General features: G+C 47.0%; 2 protein-coding genes across 7 annotated transcripts; both read right to left on the bottom strand.

Moving 5' to 3' along the window:
• Positions 1-161: 161 nt before the first annotated feature.
• mindy1 (MINDY lysine 48 deubiquitinase 1) lies at positions 162-11,150 on the bottom strand. 6 transcript variants are annotated; one of them, XM_082522749.1, is made up of 12 exons: positions 11,070-11,150; positions 9,164-9,768; positions 8,841-9,086; positions 8,520-8,692; positions 6,852-6,909; positions 6,496-6,560; positions 6,238-6,396; positions 3,610-3,712; positions 3,390-3,532; positions 3,121-3,315; positions 2,898-3,038; positions 162-2,153 (listed from the first exon to the last, which is right to left on the bottom strand). In XM_082522749.1, the coding sequence occupies exons 2-12, from the start codon at positions 9,477-9,479 to the stop codon at positions 2,088-2,090; spliced, it is 1,665 nt and encodes a 554-aa protein (XP_082378875.1). In that variant the 5' UTR covers positions 9,480-9,768; positions 11,070-11,150; the 3' UTR covers positions 162-2,087. The 6 variants fall into 6 exon arrangements, with proteins under 6 accessions (XP_082378875.1, XP_082378873.1, XP_082378874.1 ...); XM_082522747.1 differs by having other exon boundaries at positions 11,008-11,109; XM_082522748.1 differs by having other exon boundaries at positions 10,994-11,076.
• Positions 11,151-15,223: 4,073 nt separating this feature from the next.
• Positions 15,224-19,832, bottom strand: LOC309698197 (uncharacterized protein). Its single transcript, XM_082520497.1, has 6 exons — positions 19,601-19,832; positions 16,570-16,715; positions 16,244-16,308; positions 15,598-15,759; positions 15,411-15,515; positions 15,224-15,324 (listed from the first exon to the last, which is right to left on the bottom strand). The coding sequence occupies exons 1-6, from the start codon at positions 19,745-19,747 to the stop codon at positions 15,284-15,286; spliced, it is 666 nt and encodes a 221-aa protein (XP_082376623.1). The 5' UTR covers positions 19,748-19,832; the 3' UTR covers positions 15,224-15,283.
• Between the last annotated feature and the right edge of the window lie 506 nt (positions 19,833-20,338).

The raw sequence follows: 20,338 nt of genomic DNA, 5'->3' as shown, positions 1-20,338 counted from the left end.
CTGCATTCTTTGTTTCCTATAAACTAAATTTAAAAAAGTTTGCCAACTAATTAGTTGTAAAGGCGATGGTGTTCAAATGTTTGAAATTGTCTGTGGTGATCCAGAATAACAAGAACAAAATCCGCATGTTAATGTTTGTGAACAAATCCATGAAACTGAAGTCAAATTCAGAGTTTTTATTGACGATCTGACAGGACGGCAGATTAAACAAAGCCTGAACAGAGCGGCGGGCCAACAGTCACACCAAAGAAAACTAAACTAATAAATAAAATACCACAGACGATAAAAACATGGAGGTGACGTCCAGGTATGAAAAAAAATAAGCCAGAGAGAAAGTGCCTGCGTTCTATCTGAAGGCCACCAGATGGCGATAGCTGTAGCTGCAAAGACTTCAGGCCCTATAGAGGTGAGTAAGCTCTGCATGGGTGATTAATGACACACGAACAAATCTGCGAAATGTGGACCCGCCTGGTTTCAAAGAGGTTACGTGAACTGCTGTTCTGCAGTGACGATCTCACTAACCAGCAGGTGGCGTCAGAGTAGGTACGTCCATCTTTTTGCCGTCCGTGCCTAAAACCCTGACAGGCATGACGGGAACGCTGTTGTGGCGTTAAACAGGTTCTTAATTCTTTGTTTGATCTGAAGAAGAAACTGCACCAAGTCTGAACTCAGAGACGAACAGTTCGCAGGTTTTCACCTCAAACGTCCTGAGTTTTAGGTTTGTTTCCACAGCAGATTTAAGAGAAAATATAGAAAACAGCCACGACGTCACGGCTGGTCTGTCCACTCACTGTGAATGACGGCCACAAAATCATTTACAGGTAAAAGTTTTATATCAAGACTTTAGTTCAAGTTTAAAAACTGAGTCACTGCAAGTGAAGAGGACAAAATAAACCAGTGACTCAATCATGAATCTGTGGGACATGAAACTCAACGCGCGTTTACATTTGTTCCTTTAAGCCAAATTTATTGGTGATGAAATCAGTCGTGGTTAATGTTTACAGAAAAACAAAAACTCAGTGATATTAAAATGTCTTTTTTTACGTGTTTAATCCAAACTTTGATGTCATAATTTGGTCAAATGTCACAACCGTGACGACCTCGTTTTAATCTGCAGGGAAACAAAGAACCAGTCGGAGAATCACAGGATCTTATTTTTCTTTCACAACTTCAGACTGAATATTTGGGAGGTTCTGGTCAAACTGGTCCCAGGAAACACCAGTGAAAGACCCGTTTTTAGCTAAAGCAGCGCTACGGAGCCGTCACATTCGAGGTTAATAATGGCCTGCCGTGTCACATCACCATCGGCTCCTTCAGTCAGGCCAAACAGACAAACCCTAATTTTTCCGTCCTCGTCGTGGGAACACGATGTCATGGTTTAACTTTCACGGCGCCAAATTACAACAACAGTTGCCTGAAGGTGCTCGTCAGCTACAGCGTACAGTAATACACACAGCACAACAGCGCTCAGGTGTTTATCTTTAATTACACTTACTTTCAATAATTTGGAGGAAACATCCATTCTTAACATTTTGTTTTGTCCTAGTCTGGGATCTTTGTGATGTCACAGAGGGCATATCCTTACACAGAGCCAGCAGCTTTCAGTCGTTTGGTTTGTACGAAGTTAAATTTGTCCGAGTTTGAAAGAGGCAGGAATCATGTTTCCATTCGTTTCAGGAATTTTAACCGCAGCCACAGGAGGAGGCGGGGTTAGCAAGCACTGGGTTAAAGGGGGAGGAGCTAAAACATTTTGTTTCTGACCGTTTTAGCTCCTCCCCTTTAAGACTTTACTGATTGGTCAACTTCAGGAAGCCCACAGAGGAGTAGGAGCTGCGAAATAACACAGCTGCAGAGTCATAGGTCATTGTTTCAGCCACAGCTCCGTCTGATCACTTCATCGCTGTCCGATATTTATTAATGGTTAATAAAGACATTGGCAAAGAGCGCGTCCTAAAGACCTTTGACCTGTGAAACAAAGGGGAAGCTGGGAGGTTTGGCATCGAACGTGACCCCTCACCCGCCCGCCGCAGACACACAGGAGTCCGACGGCGTGACAGACGACAATGATGGCGGCGCTGCTGAAGAGTCTACAGAAGGACGCAGTCTGAGTCCTTGTCTCTTCTCCTGGATTGCTGTGCCCCCTGACCTCTGACCTGGAACACCGTAACAATAACACAGTGTAATCACCTCATGTCACGGTTATTATTGTCACATTGAGATCAATAAAAAAAAATCTTTTCATGGTGACATTTACGTGGCAGTCAGAACTACTTATTCTAATAATTCACACTCGTCTTCTGAACGCTAACTCAGGTGTTTTAAAGTGGACATGAAACTATGTGCATGAAGGCTCACTGACACCTGCTCTCAGACACTGATGTAACTCAGCCGGGTTTAACAAATAAGTGCTGAAAGTTTTAAAAACAGCGCCCTCTCCTGTCAGTACGCAGCGTGACATCACGTGGTTGGCTAACAGACTGAGCTAACAAGTGACAGGATCGATACCTCAGAGGAAAGGACAGTGAAGCTGACCATCAGTGTGAGGGGATCACTGTAGCGCTGCAGCAGTCAGTTCATGTTAAACCAGGATCTACGGTCACTTTACTGTCTGTGTCTGCAGCAGGAAGTGGCTGTTAGCTGTGTTTGTACAACACTTTATAAATGAGGACTGTGGAGGAGAGCCTGAGTCAGGTGACAGGTGGTTACCAGAGCGACGAGCTGGGCTCTGTGATGTAAACAAGCCTTCACGTGCAGAGTTTCATGCCCCCTTTAAGGTTCCGGTTCCACACCAATGATTCAGTGTGTCCTGTTTGAGACCTGATTTTGGATTAAGGTGTGATAGCAGTGGCCTACAAGTGCTGCCCACAGTCTGCCGGCTTGTCTCCAGGTGAGCTTACCTGCTGCACTGAACCCTGTTGCTGGAGTTGCTGCTGTTGCTGATATTCCTCCTGCTGGAGCTGCCGGGCCAACTCCAGGTCACTGAGGGGCCCCGGGGCCCCGCCCTGCTGCTGCTGCAGGGACACTGCCACAAGGTAGTCCTGACACCCACAACAACACCCATCAGAGACGTGCTAACGGGCCAAAGTGCTCGGTGGCAATGATATTACCTGGTGAGCTCACCTGGTCAATTTGCCGCTGCTGCTCCTGGGCGCTGGGTGGCAGGTGGGGGGTGGGTGGAGCTCTCTGAGGAGGATGACACAGCCGGAAATCGGAGTCGCAGAAGTTTCCATCACCCTCGACATTATGAAGCGACTCCCAGACCACAGACTCCTCCTGCAGGAAGCCTTGATCTGTCACTAGCAGGTACAGGTGCCCCTGAGAGAGGAGACAAGTGCATTACCAGCCCCACCTTGTGTCTGGTCATGGTACTGCAGTGTGTACAGCCCCACCTTGTGTTTGATCATGGTACTGAAGTGGTTGTTCCTGAAGAACACTGAGATCTCGCCCTCTCTGGCCGTCGCGTTGAGCTCACACAGGCCGTGATACGACAGCTGAGTCGCCGTTGACTCCAGAAACTGCTCCGCCACCAGGCCTGCCCGGCACAGACGTGCACAATTATTATGTTCGGGCCATCGTGTACATATTGGGTACTGTGCACAAACACGTTACCTTCACTGACTCGGCTGCTTTCTGCAGAGTGTTTGTAGTCAATGATTTTCTCCACCAGTTGGTTGTAGCTCAGTTTGCCCACAGCAGCCACCATCTCTGGACTCTGAACACACAATCAGGAATTTTACATCATTCTGTCCTGTGGGCGGCCACAGAGAGTCTGACTGATCGCGCCATGTCACAAAAAATAAAAATCCCACATGGACATTAAAAACCTGCAATCATGCCACTTCACTGTGCAGCATCATCAACATTACACGTCACACTCCAGACAGACAATGAAGGAGAGAAACACTTAAACCGATGTTAACTATGATATGAAAACATGTTACTACAAAAGATGTTCATGTGTTACTCAAATATGACAGATTAACGTCCGCTAAACTAAAAGTGTGTCGTGCAATATGAATGACGCACGCTTGACAGCCACTTCAGTTCAAACTAGGGGTGGGTGATATAAACGATATAAATTTGGCCTACGATAGAGATTTTGACTATACCGTTCTACCGCGATAGCGCATGTTGATGATGTCATCAAGCTGCGCCCGTTTTGGTCGAAAGCATCGCAGCGGCTACAACCATTATCATCTGCAAATTATGGCGGGCGACAGTCACAGCAAAGAGATTAAGCACTGTTGAAATGTGGGGAAAGCCAAAAACTGCACTTCCGTAACATTGATTCATAAATGTTGAATTCTCTCACAGCTGCTCTGTTCCCATGTTGTTGCAGTATATTAATAACTAACCTGGTATTGTGGATGAATGATCTCAGTTGTTCTCCTGACTGAAGTTTGGCCCGTGTACAGCATCCTGCTATGCGATTGCATTTGTCCCTGACCACCAGAATCTCTCACGTTAACTTTTGTCAAGTGGAAAAAAAGTTAGCGTTCATCCTGCAGCTTCACTGTGCTAATGTTATGCTAACATAGCTGTGTCGCTAGCAATCACGTAGCACAACATTATATACCAGCTAGCCCAACTTCAGTAACCCTGCAAACGCCACTGCCGTAATGCTCTGACAAGCCATCAAGCAGTGCGGCTTACCAAAGTTGTACTAAAACATTTTAACAGATTTAATCGGTTTGAGGTCAGTAAGCACAACCAGAATTCATACATAAGGCACACTCTCGATTTTTGAGAAAATGAAAGGATTTTAAGTCCTTATAGTGTGTAAAATACGTTATACAGAAGAAAAGAATATATCGTGATATATATCGTTACCGCACGTGCTTCAAATTATATCGCGATATGAATTTTAGGCCATATTGCCCAGCCCTAGTTCAAATCTAAAAATAAGAAAACAATAAATTACACATCCGTTTTTTTCCCGCTCATCTTAAGTTGGGTCGTGGGGGCAGCAGCAGGGAAGCAGGGCCCTCCCTCTCCACGCCACCCCCAGCTTATCCGGGGACACGTGAGACGTTCCCAGGCCAGCCGAGATGTAATCTCCAAGCCCGGGCCTCTTCCCGGTACGACATGCCTGGCAGGAACACCGTGCCCAGGAGGCGACAGCCTTAGCTGCCTCCTTGTGATGTGGAGGACTAGTGGCTCTGCTCTGAACCCCTCATAACGACTGAACTCTCTCCTAAGACAGAGCCCGTCCTCCTGACGGAGAACCGCTGTTTGTAACTACGATCTTATTCTAACAAAGAGATGAGATTAACAGGTGTGTCATCAACGATGCGCCGTCCGGTGGCAGATAGCTGCATAACATTTAAGATGATATTTTACCAGCATCAGGAATCAATTAACATTTTAACAACTAGGTTAAACAACTAGTAAGTCTGGCACCGACCAACACTTGACTTTTGTTACGGCCCAAGCGTTGCCTGTGTGGGCGTGTCCTACCGTCTCTCCTGCCTCAGCTGCCACCTTTTGAACAGCTCACTCCTTTCAGCAATTAAAAGTATTTCAGGTGAGCTCTGGTGCCAGAGAGCCATGTTAGTGGTTGCAGGTAGTGAGCTGTGTTTTGTGATTGTTTGCTCCTGCTTGGTGGAGAGGACTGTGTTTGGTCACCAATCCTTTTTTGACTTTTCAGTTTACTGACCAACGCTTGAGTTTTGTTCTGCTTCTTTAAATGTTGATAGCGGCTCGTCCGTCTCTTTTAGTTCAGTTACTAATAGAAGCAGTCAGCTGTCACCGAAGGCATGAAGATGCTAGGACACGCCCACACAGGCAACTCCAGGAGGCCCAGCTGAGGCCGTAACACTTTTTCCAGACAGTTTATTAATATTCATGTTTATTAATACTTTCCTTCATTTGTTCATATTTTCTTTCATTCTATAAATATTCTGTTTTCTAAACATCCTGATATCTTTCTGTCTATTGTGTTGATAATTTAATGTCAGAACATTTTATTAATTTTCTTGCTTCATCTGCAGCTCTATCAGCCAATCAGCTGACGGTACCCATGGGGATTGGCTGAACGAGCCAATCACCTGCTTCATCATTCAGAGCATTTTATCCAGAGCTCACACAGGTTCGGGAGAAACTCCGGGGTTTGATCCCTTGCTCAAGAGTACTTCAACAAGCAGACTGGAAGAGTTGGGGGTCAAACCGCTGACCTTGCATTGTTAAAACCTTGTTAAGGACCTGGACAGTCCTGCGTTTACGCTCACACACACTCACCTGAGGGTCGACCAGCCAGCCGTGGTACAGCGGGATGTCCAGCAGGTCGAACACGATGCACTCGGGCGTGTATTCAAAGTCCGTGACGCCAGTGAAACGCACATTGACGTCCAGCCCCGTAGACAGCTTCGGGAGGACCGCCATGGCGTCGCTCATGTTCTGCAAACACACACGCCCACGTTATGGTGTCCTCCCCAAAACGGCGTGCTAATTGAAAGCGTGTATGGGAACCAGCATGTCCGTGTGCTTCCTTGGTACCTGCTGGAAGTTGAGCTCCATGCCGTCGGCCTTCTGTCTAGGAGTGACGGACAGCACACACTCTCCTGAACAACGCACACACAGGAACATCGTCAGTAGGACAGCCCGCCACGACCTGACCAGCTCAAACACTCACAGGTGAGAATCCTGGTTTAACCCGACGTGTTGCAGACCGTGTACCATGTGACCTCCGCGGACAGTATCATTCTCGACAGCTGTGCCAGGAGCGAACTCATCGTCTACTTAACGTGGACCCTCCACGTTTACGAGCGAGCGCCCAGCCTCCTGCTCGTGCTACCCGGCACGTTTAATTTCATCATCGATACGTTTGATACATTACCCACAGTCGCTCTTACCCAGGTGAGCCATCAGGTCCTCTGTGGTGACCACCTCAGTCTGAGCAGGAAGCTTGGCCTGCGGCGCGACACACACACACACACACACACACACACACACACACACACACACACACACACACACACACACACACACACACACACACACACACACACACACACACACACACACACACACACACACACACACACACACACACACACACACACGTCAGTTCATTTATAAACTTTATCAAGCGTGAGCGCCGGTGTCTCCTCTTCTGTCCCTCACTAAAAAAGATCAAAGCTGTTTACGACGACACAGACGTCTGCACAGTTACATCATTTTAGAGTGCTCTGATTGGTTCTCAGAGGAACATCTGAAACCACGGTCTACATAACGGTTCATCCAAAGTGTCTCATTAGCTGCTCAACCACCTGAGGCCAGCGGCCCCCACAGGCGAAGCACAGGTGAACCCACAGCACCGGATTCACGTACACCACATGGTTCTAACAGTTAACTTCCTGTTGCCACTAGGGGTCGCTGTGAGTGTTATTGACTATTCTAGATGCGTCCAGGTGTAGATCCCACCAAGCACGGGAAGTCTGGGAGAACACTTATAAGAGCTTCATGCACTGCAGTGCCGCAGACACACCCTTCAACGAAAAGTCAAAGGCTTTGTGATTTAATGCTGCCACCGCCGTCTTCGGGGCGACCTGTCACAACAGCCCAGTCCAACATCTTCGAGGAGCTCATCCTGGTACTGTGACAGCGCGCATGGGAACTATCCATTATCGGTAGAATCTATACTTACTGATCAGATTCGTTATCGATTCTCCGCTTTGAGGGTGACCGTCATCACTAAGCAGCACATCTAAGACCTTCATGCAGACTAATTTCATGCTGTGGGCCACATGTTTGTTTGTTGAGACTCGATAACGAATCTGATCAATAAGTATAGATTCTATTGATAATGGAATCAGAATTGCTAAATTCTTATTACGTCCCACGCCTGCTGTCACAGTACCAGGACGAGCTCCTCGCAGATGTTGCACCAGGATGATGTGACAGCTTGTTACCTGTTGAAGTTCAGGCGCTAGCTGCTAGGCTCTGGTCTGCATACACTGAGCTTTAGCATCACTCTTGTTCTTGGCTGGCTTAGCGTTAGCATATTGTCTGACTAGCTTAACGTTAGCATGCTCTCTGTGCAGATGTGGGCACAGAGCTGAACTTGTGCTTGAACTTTAGCATCGCGTTCGTGTCCTTTTGTGCAGTAAAAACAATTTCAAGGACCTGAACTACTAGGAAAGGGTTCTCCCATGCCTTCTAACGAGGCCAGCTTCCCTGGGAACCAAAGCCACCTTTCAGCTGCTAGAAATCTGACTTGAACCTTTCCCGGTCTTCGGCGCAAGTCTGAGCATGACAACAACGAGCTCAGACCGACTGGAACCTGGGAGCTCTGAGCCCTGCCCTTCCAAACAGCTGGAACACGTAACATGCACCTCCAGGTTCTTATGTTACCATGACGACGCAGACAGGAAACACCTGCCCTGACTTCCTGAAGGTTCTCAGGCAGATGTTTGCGTACCTGCGTAGTGCAACTTGTTGTCTTTAGATTTGTGTGCTGCAGCTGGGTGGAGATGAACATCCACCTGCCGCTCCGCCCTTTAAATGATGGTGATTCTCACCTTCCAGCGCAGGAACAGCGTGTTCATGATGGCCAGCAGGGGGCAGGGTCCGTTCTCACTCTGGGTGATGATGGGTGTCTTCTTCTCCTTCCAGGTGATCCACTTCACCAGGTAATACGCTGGCATGGAGGGCCCAGGCTCCGGTGCCGCAGTAGGAGGAGCAGCAGCACCCCCTGTGGGGAGGGGGAGAAATGCAGTCACACTCAGCTAAACAAAGTTACATTTATTTGGAGTACTAAGGTGTCATCGCAAAATAAACCCAGAGAAGAAGTGCAGTCAGGCACCAGGCTGAGCACAGTTTCAGTAACATGGACGCCTCACCGGCAGCTTCCAGCGCCGCCTCGTCCTGCAGACTCGGGACTTCGGTGGATGGCGAGCAGCCCTCCGCACCCAGCGCCGAGTACGACGACGACAGGCCGTCATCCACGTCCAGGGAGTTTCCTGTTGTCACGACCCCATCCGATAGCTCCAAGCTGGGGATGGAGAATGATGCCGAGTCCGTGGACTCCAGCTGGTCGTCTGAGCCACCCGCTGTCACCACCGAGGAGCTTTCCTCCACGTCCAGACCTGCGGACAATAGAAGCACCATGAGGGATCCTCTGGGCATCTTAGGCCCCGCCCTTCACCCATGTCTCCTCCTCTACCTGGTCCTGCCCCAGCCTCTGTGGGTTCCTCTGTGGTGGTGGCGATTGTTAGAGTCATGTTTTCAGATGATGGACTTGGCGATGATTCTGGCGGCGTGGGTGTGGCCTCTTCCTCCTCCTCCATCGGGACCTTGGCGAGCGCAGGGCTGTCAGCGGCGCCGCCACTTGTGTTGGGGATGTCAGTTCTGAGGTGCGCTGGTGTCACGCTTAAGGTGCATTCTTTGGAGAAAGTCTGTGAGCTGACAGTGGGCTCCTCTGAATCGCATTTCATCTCCAGGTCAGCGATGGCGGAAGGCTGCTCCCTGGACTCCTCCATGATCAGCTGACGGCTTCACAGGCACGACTCCGTATGACAACACGTGGAGAGAGATGACTTAGACGGACGTGGTCACGAGAGAAACTAGACCTCAGCATCGGGTGGCTTTAAGACAGCAGGAGGCGCTCCAACATGGCCGCCAGGAGATCGTCACGAGAGAACGATCACCTGCCCGCCGCCTGCCAAGGGTGTTGGAAAACAGACACACCGGTCTACCTGAGAGCAACCATGGCTGCAGAAAATCTGAGCAGAGAAGAGACGCAGCACGGCCCTCTGACATCAGTCACACCTGAGGAAACACAGAAGAAGAAGTCAGCAAACACACGTGTGTGTGTGTGTGTGTCTCTGTCTGTGTGTCTGAGTTGTGGAGTTAGCTCAGAGCTGTGTGCAGCCATGAGGCTGATTTAAAGATGGATTCCGAGTGACGGTGCAGCGTCACCTCCATCCACTAATTTCTCAGATCTGTGACATCACAGAAACATTGTGTGTGCCTCACAGGTGTAAACTCTGATAAACATCTGCACACTCTCCACTTGACGGTCAACACTGCACATCCACCCTCAGCTGTTTGAACGGAAGCAGCTCCCCCCAAGCTGTGGGGTACAGCTGTGACCGTGAGAGAAGCAGGGGTGTGGCTGAGAACGCAGACCGACACCTGGACCGCTGCTGTACACCTGAGCTCCGAGCCTTACAGGTGACCTGTACTGGGGGGGCGGCTGCTTCACTCCCAAGATCGACGTGAAGGAAAGTTGTTTCCCATGACGCTCCTCAATTAGGTGAGAAGGGTTCAGCGGTGACTTACGCTCGCACACACACGGGTGGCAGCCTCAGCTGACCCCGGTCTTGCGGAGCGGCCGGTTAACCCTGCTCTTCCGGTTAACCCCGACATCCGGGCCCGTGCCCTCCTCCCGAAAACCGGTCAGCTTACCGGGTCCGGCGCGGATTCGCGGAGAACGCTGACGCTGGCAGATGAACGCGCGTGCTACCTGTTTACATTCCTCTCCGCCAGGTTCATAGGTCCCGCCCACCGTCCGTCCACATCCGCTAAGCTTCAGCAGCCTACGCTGCCTGTTAGCCAACTGGCTAGCTGTGAACTTTTTCTGTCGTAAAATTGTCATTAATGTTCACGCGCAGCAGCTCGTGAGGGCCTGGGAAGAAACGCAGAGAAACCAAACAAGCGGAACTCCGAGCGGAGCGGGAAGCCGCTTCAACACGAACCGTACAGATGTTACACACCGCGTTAGCTTAGCATGAGCTAGCTGGCACTGACAGCCAAACGCGATAAGACTTTTTTAACTTTATGTCCTTTTTGGTCTCTGAGCGGGGCAGCATTCACAGCCACAGCGGCGCACTCACCTCTCAGACCGCGGGCACGCGCTGTCGGGTTCGGCCAATCAGAAACATGAAGAAAATAAAACGTTACAAACAAAATGTGACGTTTTCACAGCTTCAACTCGCGTCGTACCCTCCTGACAGAGCAACTTCTACTCGGTATACGTCACGTCCGGTCTCACCTTCGCTCCCTCACCTTATTCCACAGAGTGCGTTACATCTGTGGACCACGGTAACATGGGCGGGCGGTGCGCTCACCTTTGACTGTTTTCGTACAAACCCCGCCTCCATTACCCAGGCTTCACGAATCGAGCCGAGGTGGACCGAAAACTGTGCAGGGAGAGTCTATCCAGTTGACTCCGCCTCCAATCCAACCAACCAGACGTGAAAGTGTTCTGTTTTGTTTTATTAGAATTTGTTTATTATTTCAAGTACATATAGAAAAATGGCAACTAGAGCTGCATAAATTCAATGGATACAACGAATTGCCAGAAGGAGTGATTACAGTAACAATATAACCACATAAATCAGAATCAGAATACCTGGGGGAAATAATTTTTTGTTACAAAACATACATAAAACAGAGATAATGAATGTTGACAGTGACATAGATGTGTACACATGTCTAAGTTGCAAAGTTGAGTGAAATGCTGCCTTTTAGATAAACAGAAACAAACAACAAAGGGTAAATATATTATAAAATAAGATAAGATGACCTTTATTAGTCCCACAGGTGGGAAATTTGTTTTGTTACAGCAAAAGTGCAAAGTTATGTAGCAGAAATTAGAAAACACTGGAATGCAATAAAATACAATAGAATAAAATAAAATAATATATACAATAGAATAAAATAGAATAGAATAATATATACAATAGAATAAAATAGAAATACAAATACTATATACAACTGAGTAGGAAAATACAAAAATACAACTTCGTCAGAAGAAGAATTGCATAAGAATTGCACATATAGCAGTCTTATTGCACATGTGTGGGTTAGTGTGTTTGATCAGCTGCAAAAGTCTTTATTGTGGAGTCTGACAGCAGTGGGGAGGAAAGACCTGTGAAATCTCTCCGTCCCACACCGTGGGTGCCGCAGTCTCCCACTGAAGGAGCTGCTCAGTGCTGTCACAGTCTCCTGCATGGGGTGGGAGATGTTGTCCAACAGGGATGACAGCTTAGCCACCATTCTCCTGTCACTCACCACCTCCACTGGGTCCAGAGGCCACACCATAGAACATGGCTATTCAACTACGAAGTTAGTTGGGCCAGATTTTCAAACCAAGGAATTTATCTGGGCCAGATATTTTTTTTGAAGCCAGTAAGCAACAGCTCATGATCAATTTCAAACCCACACAACTGTACTGAAAAAGTATTTTTTTTTATTCCTTTTCCCCTGTAAATCTGATGACCTCACAAATGCACACCAAAAGGTCCATTTAAAAAAGGGGGGCCATAACTAAAAATTTTTTTGCACATTTGAAATAATAATAATAATAATAACAAAAAAACATTTTGATAATTCCCTTTCAAATTAAAATAAATATTTCGCTGACCACTCACTTTTCCTGCCATGGATGGAGCCCCATCGGTCACAAGTATACAGACACGCTTCATATCCAGACCATTTTCCTCAAAAAGAGCTGAAATCTTCTCAAACATTATTTCGCCAGCTGTGTGTCCCTCTAACGGTAGTAAACCGAGCAATTTCCCATCCAAAAAACGGACATATACGCACAACTGTGCATTATCAGTTCTGTCTGTGATCTCCTGCTATAGACATTACATCAGTTTTCTTCAGGTCATTTAACAGCATTTCAAACTCGTCTGACGCCAGAACTTCAACTCTACGAATATTTGAACTGTCCTACAGGGGTACGTTTTTAATAGCAGATGTCACACTTACTTTAATTTATTCATCACTTTTCACCGCATCCACCACGGCCAGCATGCAGTATTTCACCGTTTCAGAATCTGTGAAAGGCCTTTTCTTCTTCGCCAAGAAGCAGAAAGGGAAGATGCTGCAGCTCTCTCTTGGGCTGTACAGGACCCTCACCATGGTAGTACAACTCCTGTTGTACTACCATGTACATTGGTAGTACATCTTACCATAATGTAATAATAATGGTAATAATTACAACATGGTAATAATCTTACCATGTTGTAAGATTATTAAACTCGGTAAAATTAATAAGTATTTGTCAGTCCAGGCAGGGTTAAACCGACAGTTTTCATTGTCAGTTTCATTTTGCGCTTTAGGAGTGAGAAAGACATGCTGTTGTCGCATCATATATTACAATGATTGTTTAATATGTTTACATCACGGTGCATTGTGGGTTAAATATTGCTAGGCTACTAGAAGTGTTGCATTCACAGTCTACACTACGCTGTAGGAATTTTTAATTTTTAAAAAAATTAATGAATGAATTAATTTTTTTGCGTTTTCTCTATGTTTCTGCCAGGACCACAGGCAGGGCCACTCGCAGGTTGCTTCTGGGCCGCATTTGGCCCGCGGGCCGCCATTTGAATAGGCTTGCCATAGAAGATGGCTGAGGCCACCACAGAGTCATAGAAGGTCTTCAGGAGTGGGCCCTCCACTCCAAACGACCTGAGTCTCTGCAGCAGGTGCAGCCTGCTCTGCCCTTTCCTGTAGAGGGCGTCTGAGTTATGAGTCCAGTCCAGTTTGTTGTTCAGATGAACACCAATGTTTCAATTATCCATAATTCAGGGGGTTGTGAAGCTCATTTTGTAACCGGAAGGTCGCCAGTTCGACCTCCGCGTACACTGACGGCCTCTGACTGTAAAGTCATGTTAATGTCATGTTAAGCATTTTGTTAACAAGGCGACAGTGTTGGGGAGTAACGGAGTACATGTACCGCCGTTACGTATTTAAAATACAAAATATGAGTAACTGTATCCGTTACAGTTACCGTTTAAAAAGGTGGTATTCAGAATACAGTTACTTTGTTGAAATAAATGGATTACACGGCGGTACTTCCTGTTTCATATGTTCGGCTATGCCCTCTCTATGTTTGGTAATTCCACGCCGTTGGAAACCCAAACAAAATACGCATTAAGAGGCTCAAATGCCCGTGTTTCAATCTCGCGTCTCATAATGACGTGAAGAAATATTTTTTTAAATGATTTAATATGAAGGCAACAGGAAGTGTTACAGGCATCGCCCTAAAGCCTGATGGGCAGTGTAGTCTGTGCTGCAGGGAGGATGGACCCGTGATGTGTCTGTGAGTGAGGGAGAAAAAGGAAAAGTAGGAGCTGTCACTGAGCAGAAACGGGAGCTGGAAGCATGTAAATATAATAATAACCACTGCAGCCAAGAAGAGTGCCTGACGAGCCCAGCTGTGAGTAAGCTGTTAAGACTCGACTGTACACCGTGTTCCTGTTTCCTCTGAAACAATAAGCTCCGTTGGAGCAGCCTTTCAACGCCTCTCTCTGTCTCTGCTAGCAAAGTGACCCAGACAACAAAGTAAAGCTAGTTTTCAGCTACGAGCCGACACGAACCCGACGTATTAGCCAGAGGTCCCTTTACTACGGCTCGGAGCCGCTGACCTGTTTTATATACGCGCTGAATAGTTTTCTATACGAGATCGCTGCAAAAAGTGCAGCCTTACCTAATGTCCACCTACTGTTACTCATTTATATTATGATTTAAACATCTAGCTGGTGTTGGTGTGGAGAGTAACCTTCAGTAATAGTAATAAATCACATTCATGTAGCTGTAAAAAGCATGATAATATATTAAGTAATCCAAAGTAATCAGGATACGTTACTCTCATTGAGTAACGTAACGGAATACGTTGCAAAATATATTTTGGGGCATGTAATCTGTAATCTGTAGTGGAATACATTTTAAAAGTAACCTTCCCAACACTGCAAGGCGATGGGTTGATATCCTCCTTAGGTCCCTCCCTTATGAAGACGGTCCTTGAGTCATTTCCTCATTATCCAGTTACACTTAATGACTTAGTTGGTATAATGTTAAAATGAAACCCTCGCTAGAGTTCGTACCTTCCTCTGTCCTGTGTTTAACCATGCTAAGGCAATTCCCTTACTTAACACTGTAACCCCTAACACGCTGCTGGCCAAAGGTTTTTACAACACTTTTTAAAATTACTATAACTTTTGAACAGTTTGTGAAAGCAGCGATTCTGCGCTGTTTAGCGATATTAGAGTCATTGCTGTAATCCCAAGCACGTGTCACTCAGCCCTGGAGAGGCTGCTTCACCAAAAATAGCCTCTGTGCCAAGACTGAGGCCATGATTACAGCTCCTCAGTGATCGCTTCTGTTTGCTCATCTGCAGAAACCAGTGTTTGTAATCGCAGTCTGCAGACCTTTGGTTTTAAACCATGTTACATTAAAAAGCCCAGAATAAAAGATGCAGACACACTTTTTATGTTTTTGATCTCTTTACTTTCTCAGGTGAAGTCTTGGTTTCTGATGGTAGGTGGTTTCTCTAATTGGGAATCTTGATACCTTCACCTTCAGCACAGAAACCTGCAGAGAGAAACAGACAGTCGCATCACCTGATTCACCTCAGACTGATTTCTCAGATTCTAGTGCAAACAGTTAAAGTGAAGCACTTTTCTCTGGGTTGTAGATGAAGTCCGGGTCTCCGGAGAAGCCCAAGCATGTTGCCTGCTGCTTGAAGTGTTCCAGCTCCGGCTCCTTCAGGGTTGACTCTTTGCCTGCAAACAAAAACACTCAAACGGATGAACATTTTGGATTTTAAATGAGAATTTTAACTTCTGTGTCTAATTTTCGTCCTACCCAGAAGATAAAGGGAATGAGCAACGAACTCATCGCTGGCATCTATATCGATCTTCAGTAATTTAAGCTGACGTTTGGTGTTTCTAGCCGTGCTGTTTATCACGAAGACGAGGCAGCCGTCACAGCTCGGCAGCAAGTAGAACGAAGACGTGGAGTTGGCCACTGGGAACAGAAAAATTTCATGTAATAACAACATGATCTTCTGAAACAGGAAGTCCAACTGCACCTCGAGGACTGAAAACCTCACGTAGGAAAACGCCAGAGATCAATTTACAAGAGACAAATACACAATCTAATATTAAAAGACAATTAAATCAGACACAAAGAGTTTAACTGAAAATAACTTAGATGATATGCAGGAAAATGACACAAAAACCTGGGGATGAATGTACAATCATCTAAACAAAAAAGCAGCTAAAAATCCCCTAGAATGACCTTAGATAGAAGAAAAAAGAACTGAAAAATATCAAGCTGTTTGAATTAACCGATTTCAGAGAAAATATGAGTGATGGAAGAAACAATATTACTGGAAACAAATGAAAAAGTTAATCTAAAATGAGACAGAACAGGAAAAAGAATCATGAAAACTTTGCAGCTTTTATGTTGGAACTTCTCTGTAGTGTGTCAGGTCGAGTGGGTTGCGTACTTTCCACCGTGGCAGTGTTTCCTTCAAAGGTTACGTTCGTCGTTGAAGTCATGCAGGTTCCATTCCTGAGAACATCAGAGAGAAAGAATAAACTCACGCCCACTTCAGAAACTCTCTTGCCCTCAGTTACTGTCTGTTGCCTGCTGCCCCCTGCTGACCTCTGTTATGCCCCGTTACCATTTGCTTCCCTCTGTTGCCTCTTATTACCCCCTGCTGCCCCCTGTTGTGTTGTTACTGTCTGCTGCCCTCTGCTGTCCCCTGCTACCCTCTGGTGCAGGATGGATGGGCTTAATGGTAACAGATGTTGATGCGTGTGATGAGCTCACATCCTGTTTTCCTGCAACATGACGACCTCCCCAGAGCGCACTGGTGAGGCGCTGATCTTCACCCAGGAGCTGTCGGTCAGGTTCAGGAGAGCTTTGTAGACGTCGTGACTGGTGTAGCCCAGCAGGAAGTTCACCCTGCCATACATCTGCACAGACAAGGAAGTGGCCTAGTCAGCTGACACGCTGCCTGCTACATGAGTTTTATTAAATAAACCAAAAACATGACAGCGCTTCGTATCCTGTTCTTCCTGACCCAACAGGAAGCTGTCACACCTGAAGAAAACAGATCCCTGTTTGAATCTCACTGACCAGTCAATAAGTCACTAATCATAATCAACAATAATAATAATAATCAATCGACAATCACTATTACTGACAATAACTAAATAAGACAGGAGAGGGCGCTGTCTGCACACAGTGGTTAGCACTGTGTCCTCACAGCAAGGAGATCTGGAATCTCCCATCTGGCTGGGTTCTTCCTGTTTTCATGTTTTCTCCGTCCACACACTTCTCTGTGTTAGCCCTGCCACAGGCTGGACACCTGTCCAGGTGTGCCTGCTTCCTGTGATAATGGAGATAGATGTCAGTCTCCCTGCGACCCTGACTTATAATGGAAGTGGAAGAGAATGGATGGGTGGATTTTATGTAATTTTACTTTTAGCCTTTTGATACTAGTCACATTTTTGGGGTTTTAAGGCTCGACTTCTGTTGTTTCAAATGTGCTTCAGTCACTCAGGAAACATGAAATTAACAATGCTGAGCTCCATTTTTGTGGAGCCTCAATTTTATCCCACAACTTAGACATTCACATTACTCACACTCTCATAACACATACATGTACGATCTTGGGGGTGGGCACGCTACACGGCATCCAGAAGACCATCAGGGTGTACACCTCACCTCTGGCGTCGGTGCCCACCTCTCAATTTTAAATACAGGTAGACACTGAGGGCTAGCAGGAGGGGCTATGCGCTTACCTGCTGCTCTCTGGCAGGTAGCTCCATGCCCTCCTGGGTTTTAAATGCACCTTAGAACACACATGCATCAACACTACAAATGAGTGGGTGGAGGGAGGTTTGGAGTCTTCTCTCACCCCCGTTCTCTGCTGCCTGTTTGGGCGGGGGGGCTAGGAGGAGGAGTTGGCCGTCCGACTGCGGTCTGGAGTGTGGGGCCTCCCTGCTGCTGCGGAGTCGGGGCAGTCTGCTTCTCCCCACCCCAGGGAAGAGGGTAACACCACCTGGGTCTGGGTGCAGTTCCCCCCTCCAGGGGCAAGGGTACCTAGACCCGGTTTGTAGAGTACGCTTGGGGAGTGTGATCGTGTGTACAGCGTCTCTTTATGTCTGTCTCCACGTTGGTTGAGTGTGGAGTAAGTGCATATGAGAGCATGAGGGTGGGAATGGATGTTTGTATCTGTGTGTGCCTGTATGTCTGTGTCTATATGTCAGGTTGGGTGTCAGGCGCCACCTCTCTGGGGACATCTTAGGCCCTCCAAGGTTTGGAGGCCTATCTCCACCCACCACCACTTCCCCTGCCAGTGACAGACGCCCTCAGACATCGGTGCGTTGGTGGTTCTGTGTCTGGGGGTGGGCGTCCAGGTACACACCGGCTCACTCCTGGTGGCTGCTTATCAGCGCCTGGAGCCTGGGGCTCGCTCGGGCCACTTCGGGGGTGGGGTGCCCTCGGCCTCTCGGCCTGGGGCTCGGTCACTCTGGCGCAGCTCACGGGCGCGTCACTGCAACCCCCCCTGGCTTCTGCTCCGCGGCTGCTGAGTGAGCCCTCATCTGGGACTCTCCTCAGCTCTTTCTGGGACAGTGGCGCGGCTGCCCCTCTGTTGGTCTTCCTTGGTCTCTTGTGTTCTGGGGGCCTCTGGATGTCTGGAGTCTTGATCTCCTCCATACCTGCTTCATGCCCTGGAGGACGGGGCTGTGGCCCCCCCACACCCTCTAGCAGATCATTACATGAAGGAACCTTTTAAAAACAAGCGCGTCCATGCTCACAGGTGTACACACGGGTGCTCACACACACAAACTACACCCTTTTTGGCTCCTACCTCAAAGCACACTGTGCGCTGTCAATCCTACGTGCTGCACAATAATAATAATAATAATAATAATAATAATAATCTTCAGTTCTAAGGTCAAATGGCGGAGAGTCCCAGATAATCACCTGAGCCACTAATCAGGTGATTAGAGGATCATCAGGGGTCCTTTTGTCCCTCTGTGGGGGGAAACTCCCACTGGGTTTATATCTGGGACTCTCCACCATTTGACCTTAGAACTGAAGAAGCTTCTCGGATGAGAGGTGAAACGTCTTCAAGCAACTTAAAGAAGTCCAGACGCTTTTCTTTGAAGCTCCTTAGACTACGATGACCTGGATGACTGAGAACCTTCACAGACATATTTACTGTTATATTCACATAGATAATCACGATGATGTTGTTTATTATGTTGCTCTTTTTCTTTGCTTGTTTCCCCTTTTTTCTTTGTCAACAGGTGACCCAGGTGATTGATATTTGTATTTTTTGTCTGCTTATTTTGTTGGCTTTAGTTTTTTTATCCCCGTCCCTCTTCCCCGCTGTTTTTCTTTCTCCAGTCAAGTCTGTCCCGTGTGTAGCAAGTGAAAATAAAATAAACAGTAAAAGCAAAGGTGAATCAAACAGACCAATACAGCACGGTCCATTTGGTAAAGTAAATCCGTTGGGCATCTTTCTTTGCCTTTAGACAATAATTCTGATGGCAAAAGAACCAAATGGGACAGGTGAAAAAACATTGTTAGTGAAAACCAAATATTCTCCAACAGCTTCACTCAGCCACTTCAAAGTGCAAATAAAAGTGTGTAGTCTACATTTGTAGGCAGTTTAATAACCAAAGTATTTTATCCATCCTGCAGTGGAAACTAAGATGCAGTTATTTAATGATGAAGCTGTAAATCAGTCTGAACCTCCACAGCAAACAATGACTTCAGCACCACGTTCACCTGTTAACTCCACAGCCCACCCCACAGACCTAGGCAGCAATCAGAGGAGTCTTACCACAGAGGGGTCTTCCATAGACAGCGGCGTCACCAGCGGTTTGCATTCCTCAGGTGTCAAAGCCGAGCTGCTGAGAACCAGCGCTGCAAACAGGAAATGGAAGCGACAGTTGAGCCACAGATTCATAGTGCTGATGGTGGCAGACATGTCACCAAGTCTGAGCCACTCAGTTTTTATACGAGCTGCAGGAGAGACAAACCTGCAGGTTTACACTGTTTGGACACAAAGGTTTTCCTGCGCACAGTTCAGATGTTTCTGGGCTTTCTGTGATTTCACAACCTCTGTGTTTGTGTATCGATCTCGCTCGGGTTTGTTTAAGCAGCCATCAAGGACATTCAGACTGGTACTCGGGATAACACTAAACACAGCCTGAACTCTGCCACCACTGCTGCCATCGTCAGTCACAGCGACTACAGCAGAGACAGTGATGATGATGATGATGAGGAAGGACTGCATCACATTTACCGAATTTTGTAAAACTGCTCCAGATGACTTATGGTCCGGGTTTTACCTAATGCATAACACTTGGTTGAAGGTGCAATGAACAGCTTTAGATCCCATTAAATGCTCTGTCCATGAAGCCAGATAACACACAGCAATGAGTTAAACTGCAGACATGCTGTGGAAGAGAGACAGAGGTTAATAACAGATATGATTCAATTCTATGATCTAATCTGTTATTATTCTATATTATTATTATTCTATGATCTAATCTATTAATCTATTATTACAGGTATC

Source organism: Aulonocara stuartgranti (genome assembly GCF_965226115.1).
Source record: "Aulonocara stuartgranti genome assembly, chromosome: 22".
Classification (NCBI taxonomy): domain Eukaryota; kingdom Metazoa; phylum Chordata; class Actinopteri; order Cichliformes; family Cichlidae; genus Aulonocara; species Aulonocara stuartgranti.
Note: the sequence above shows the minus strand (reverse complement) of the source record. Positions and strands in the feature narration are given on the sequence as shown.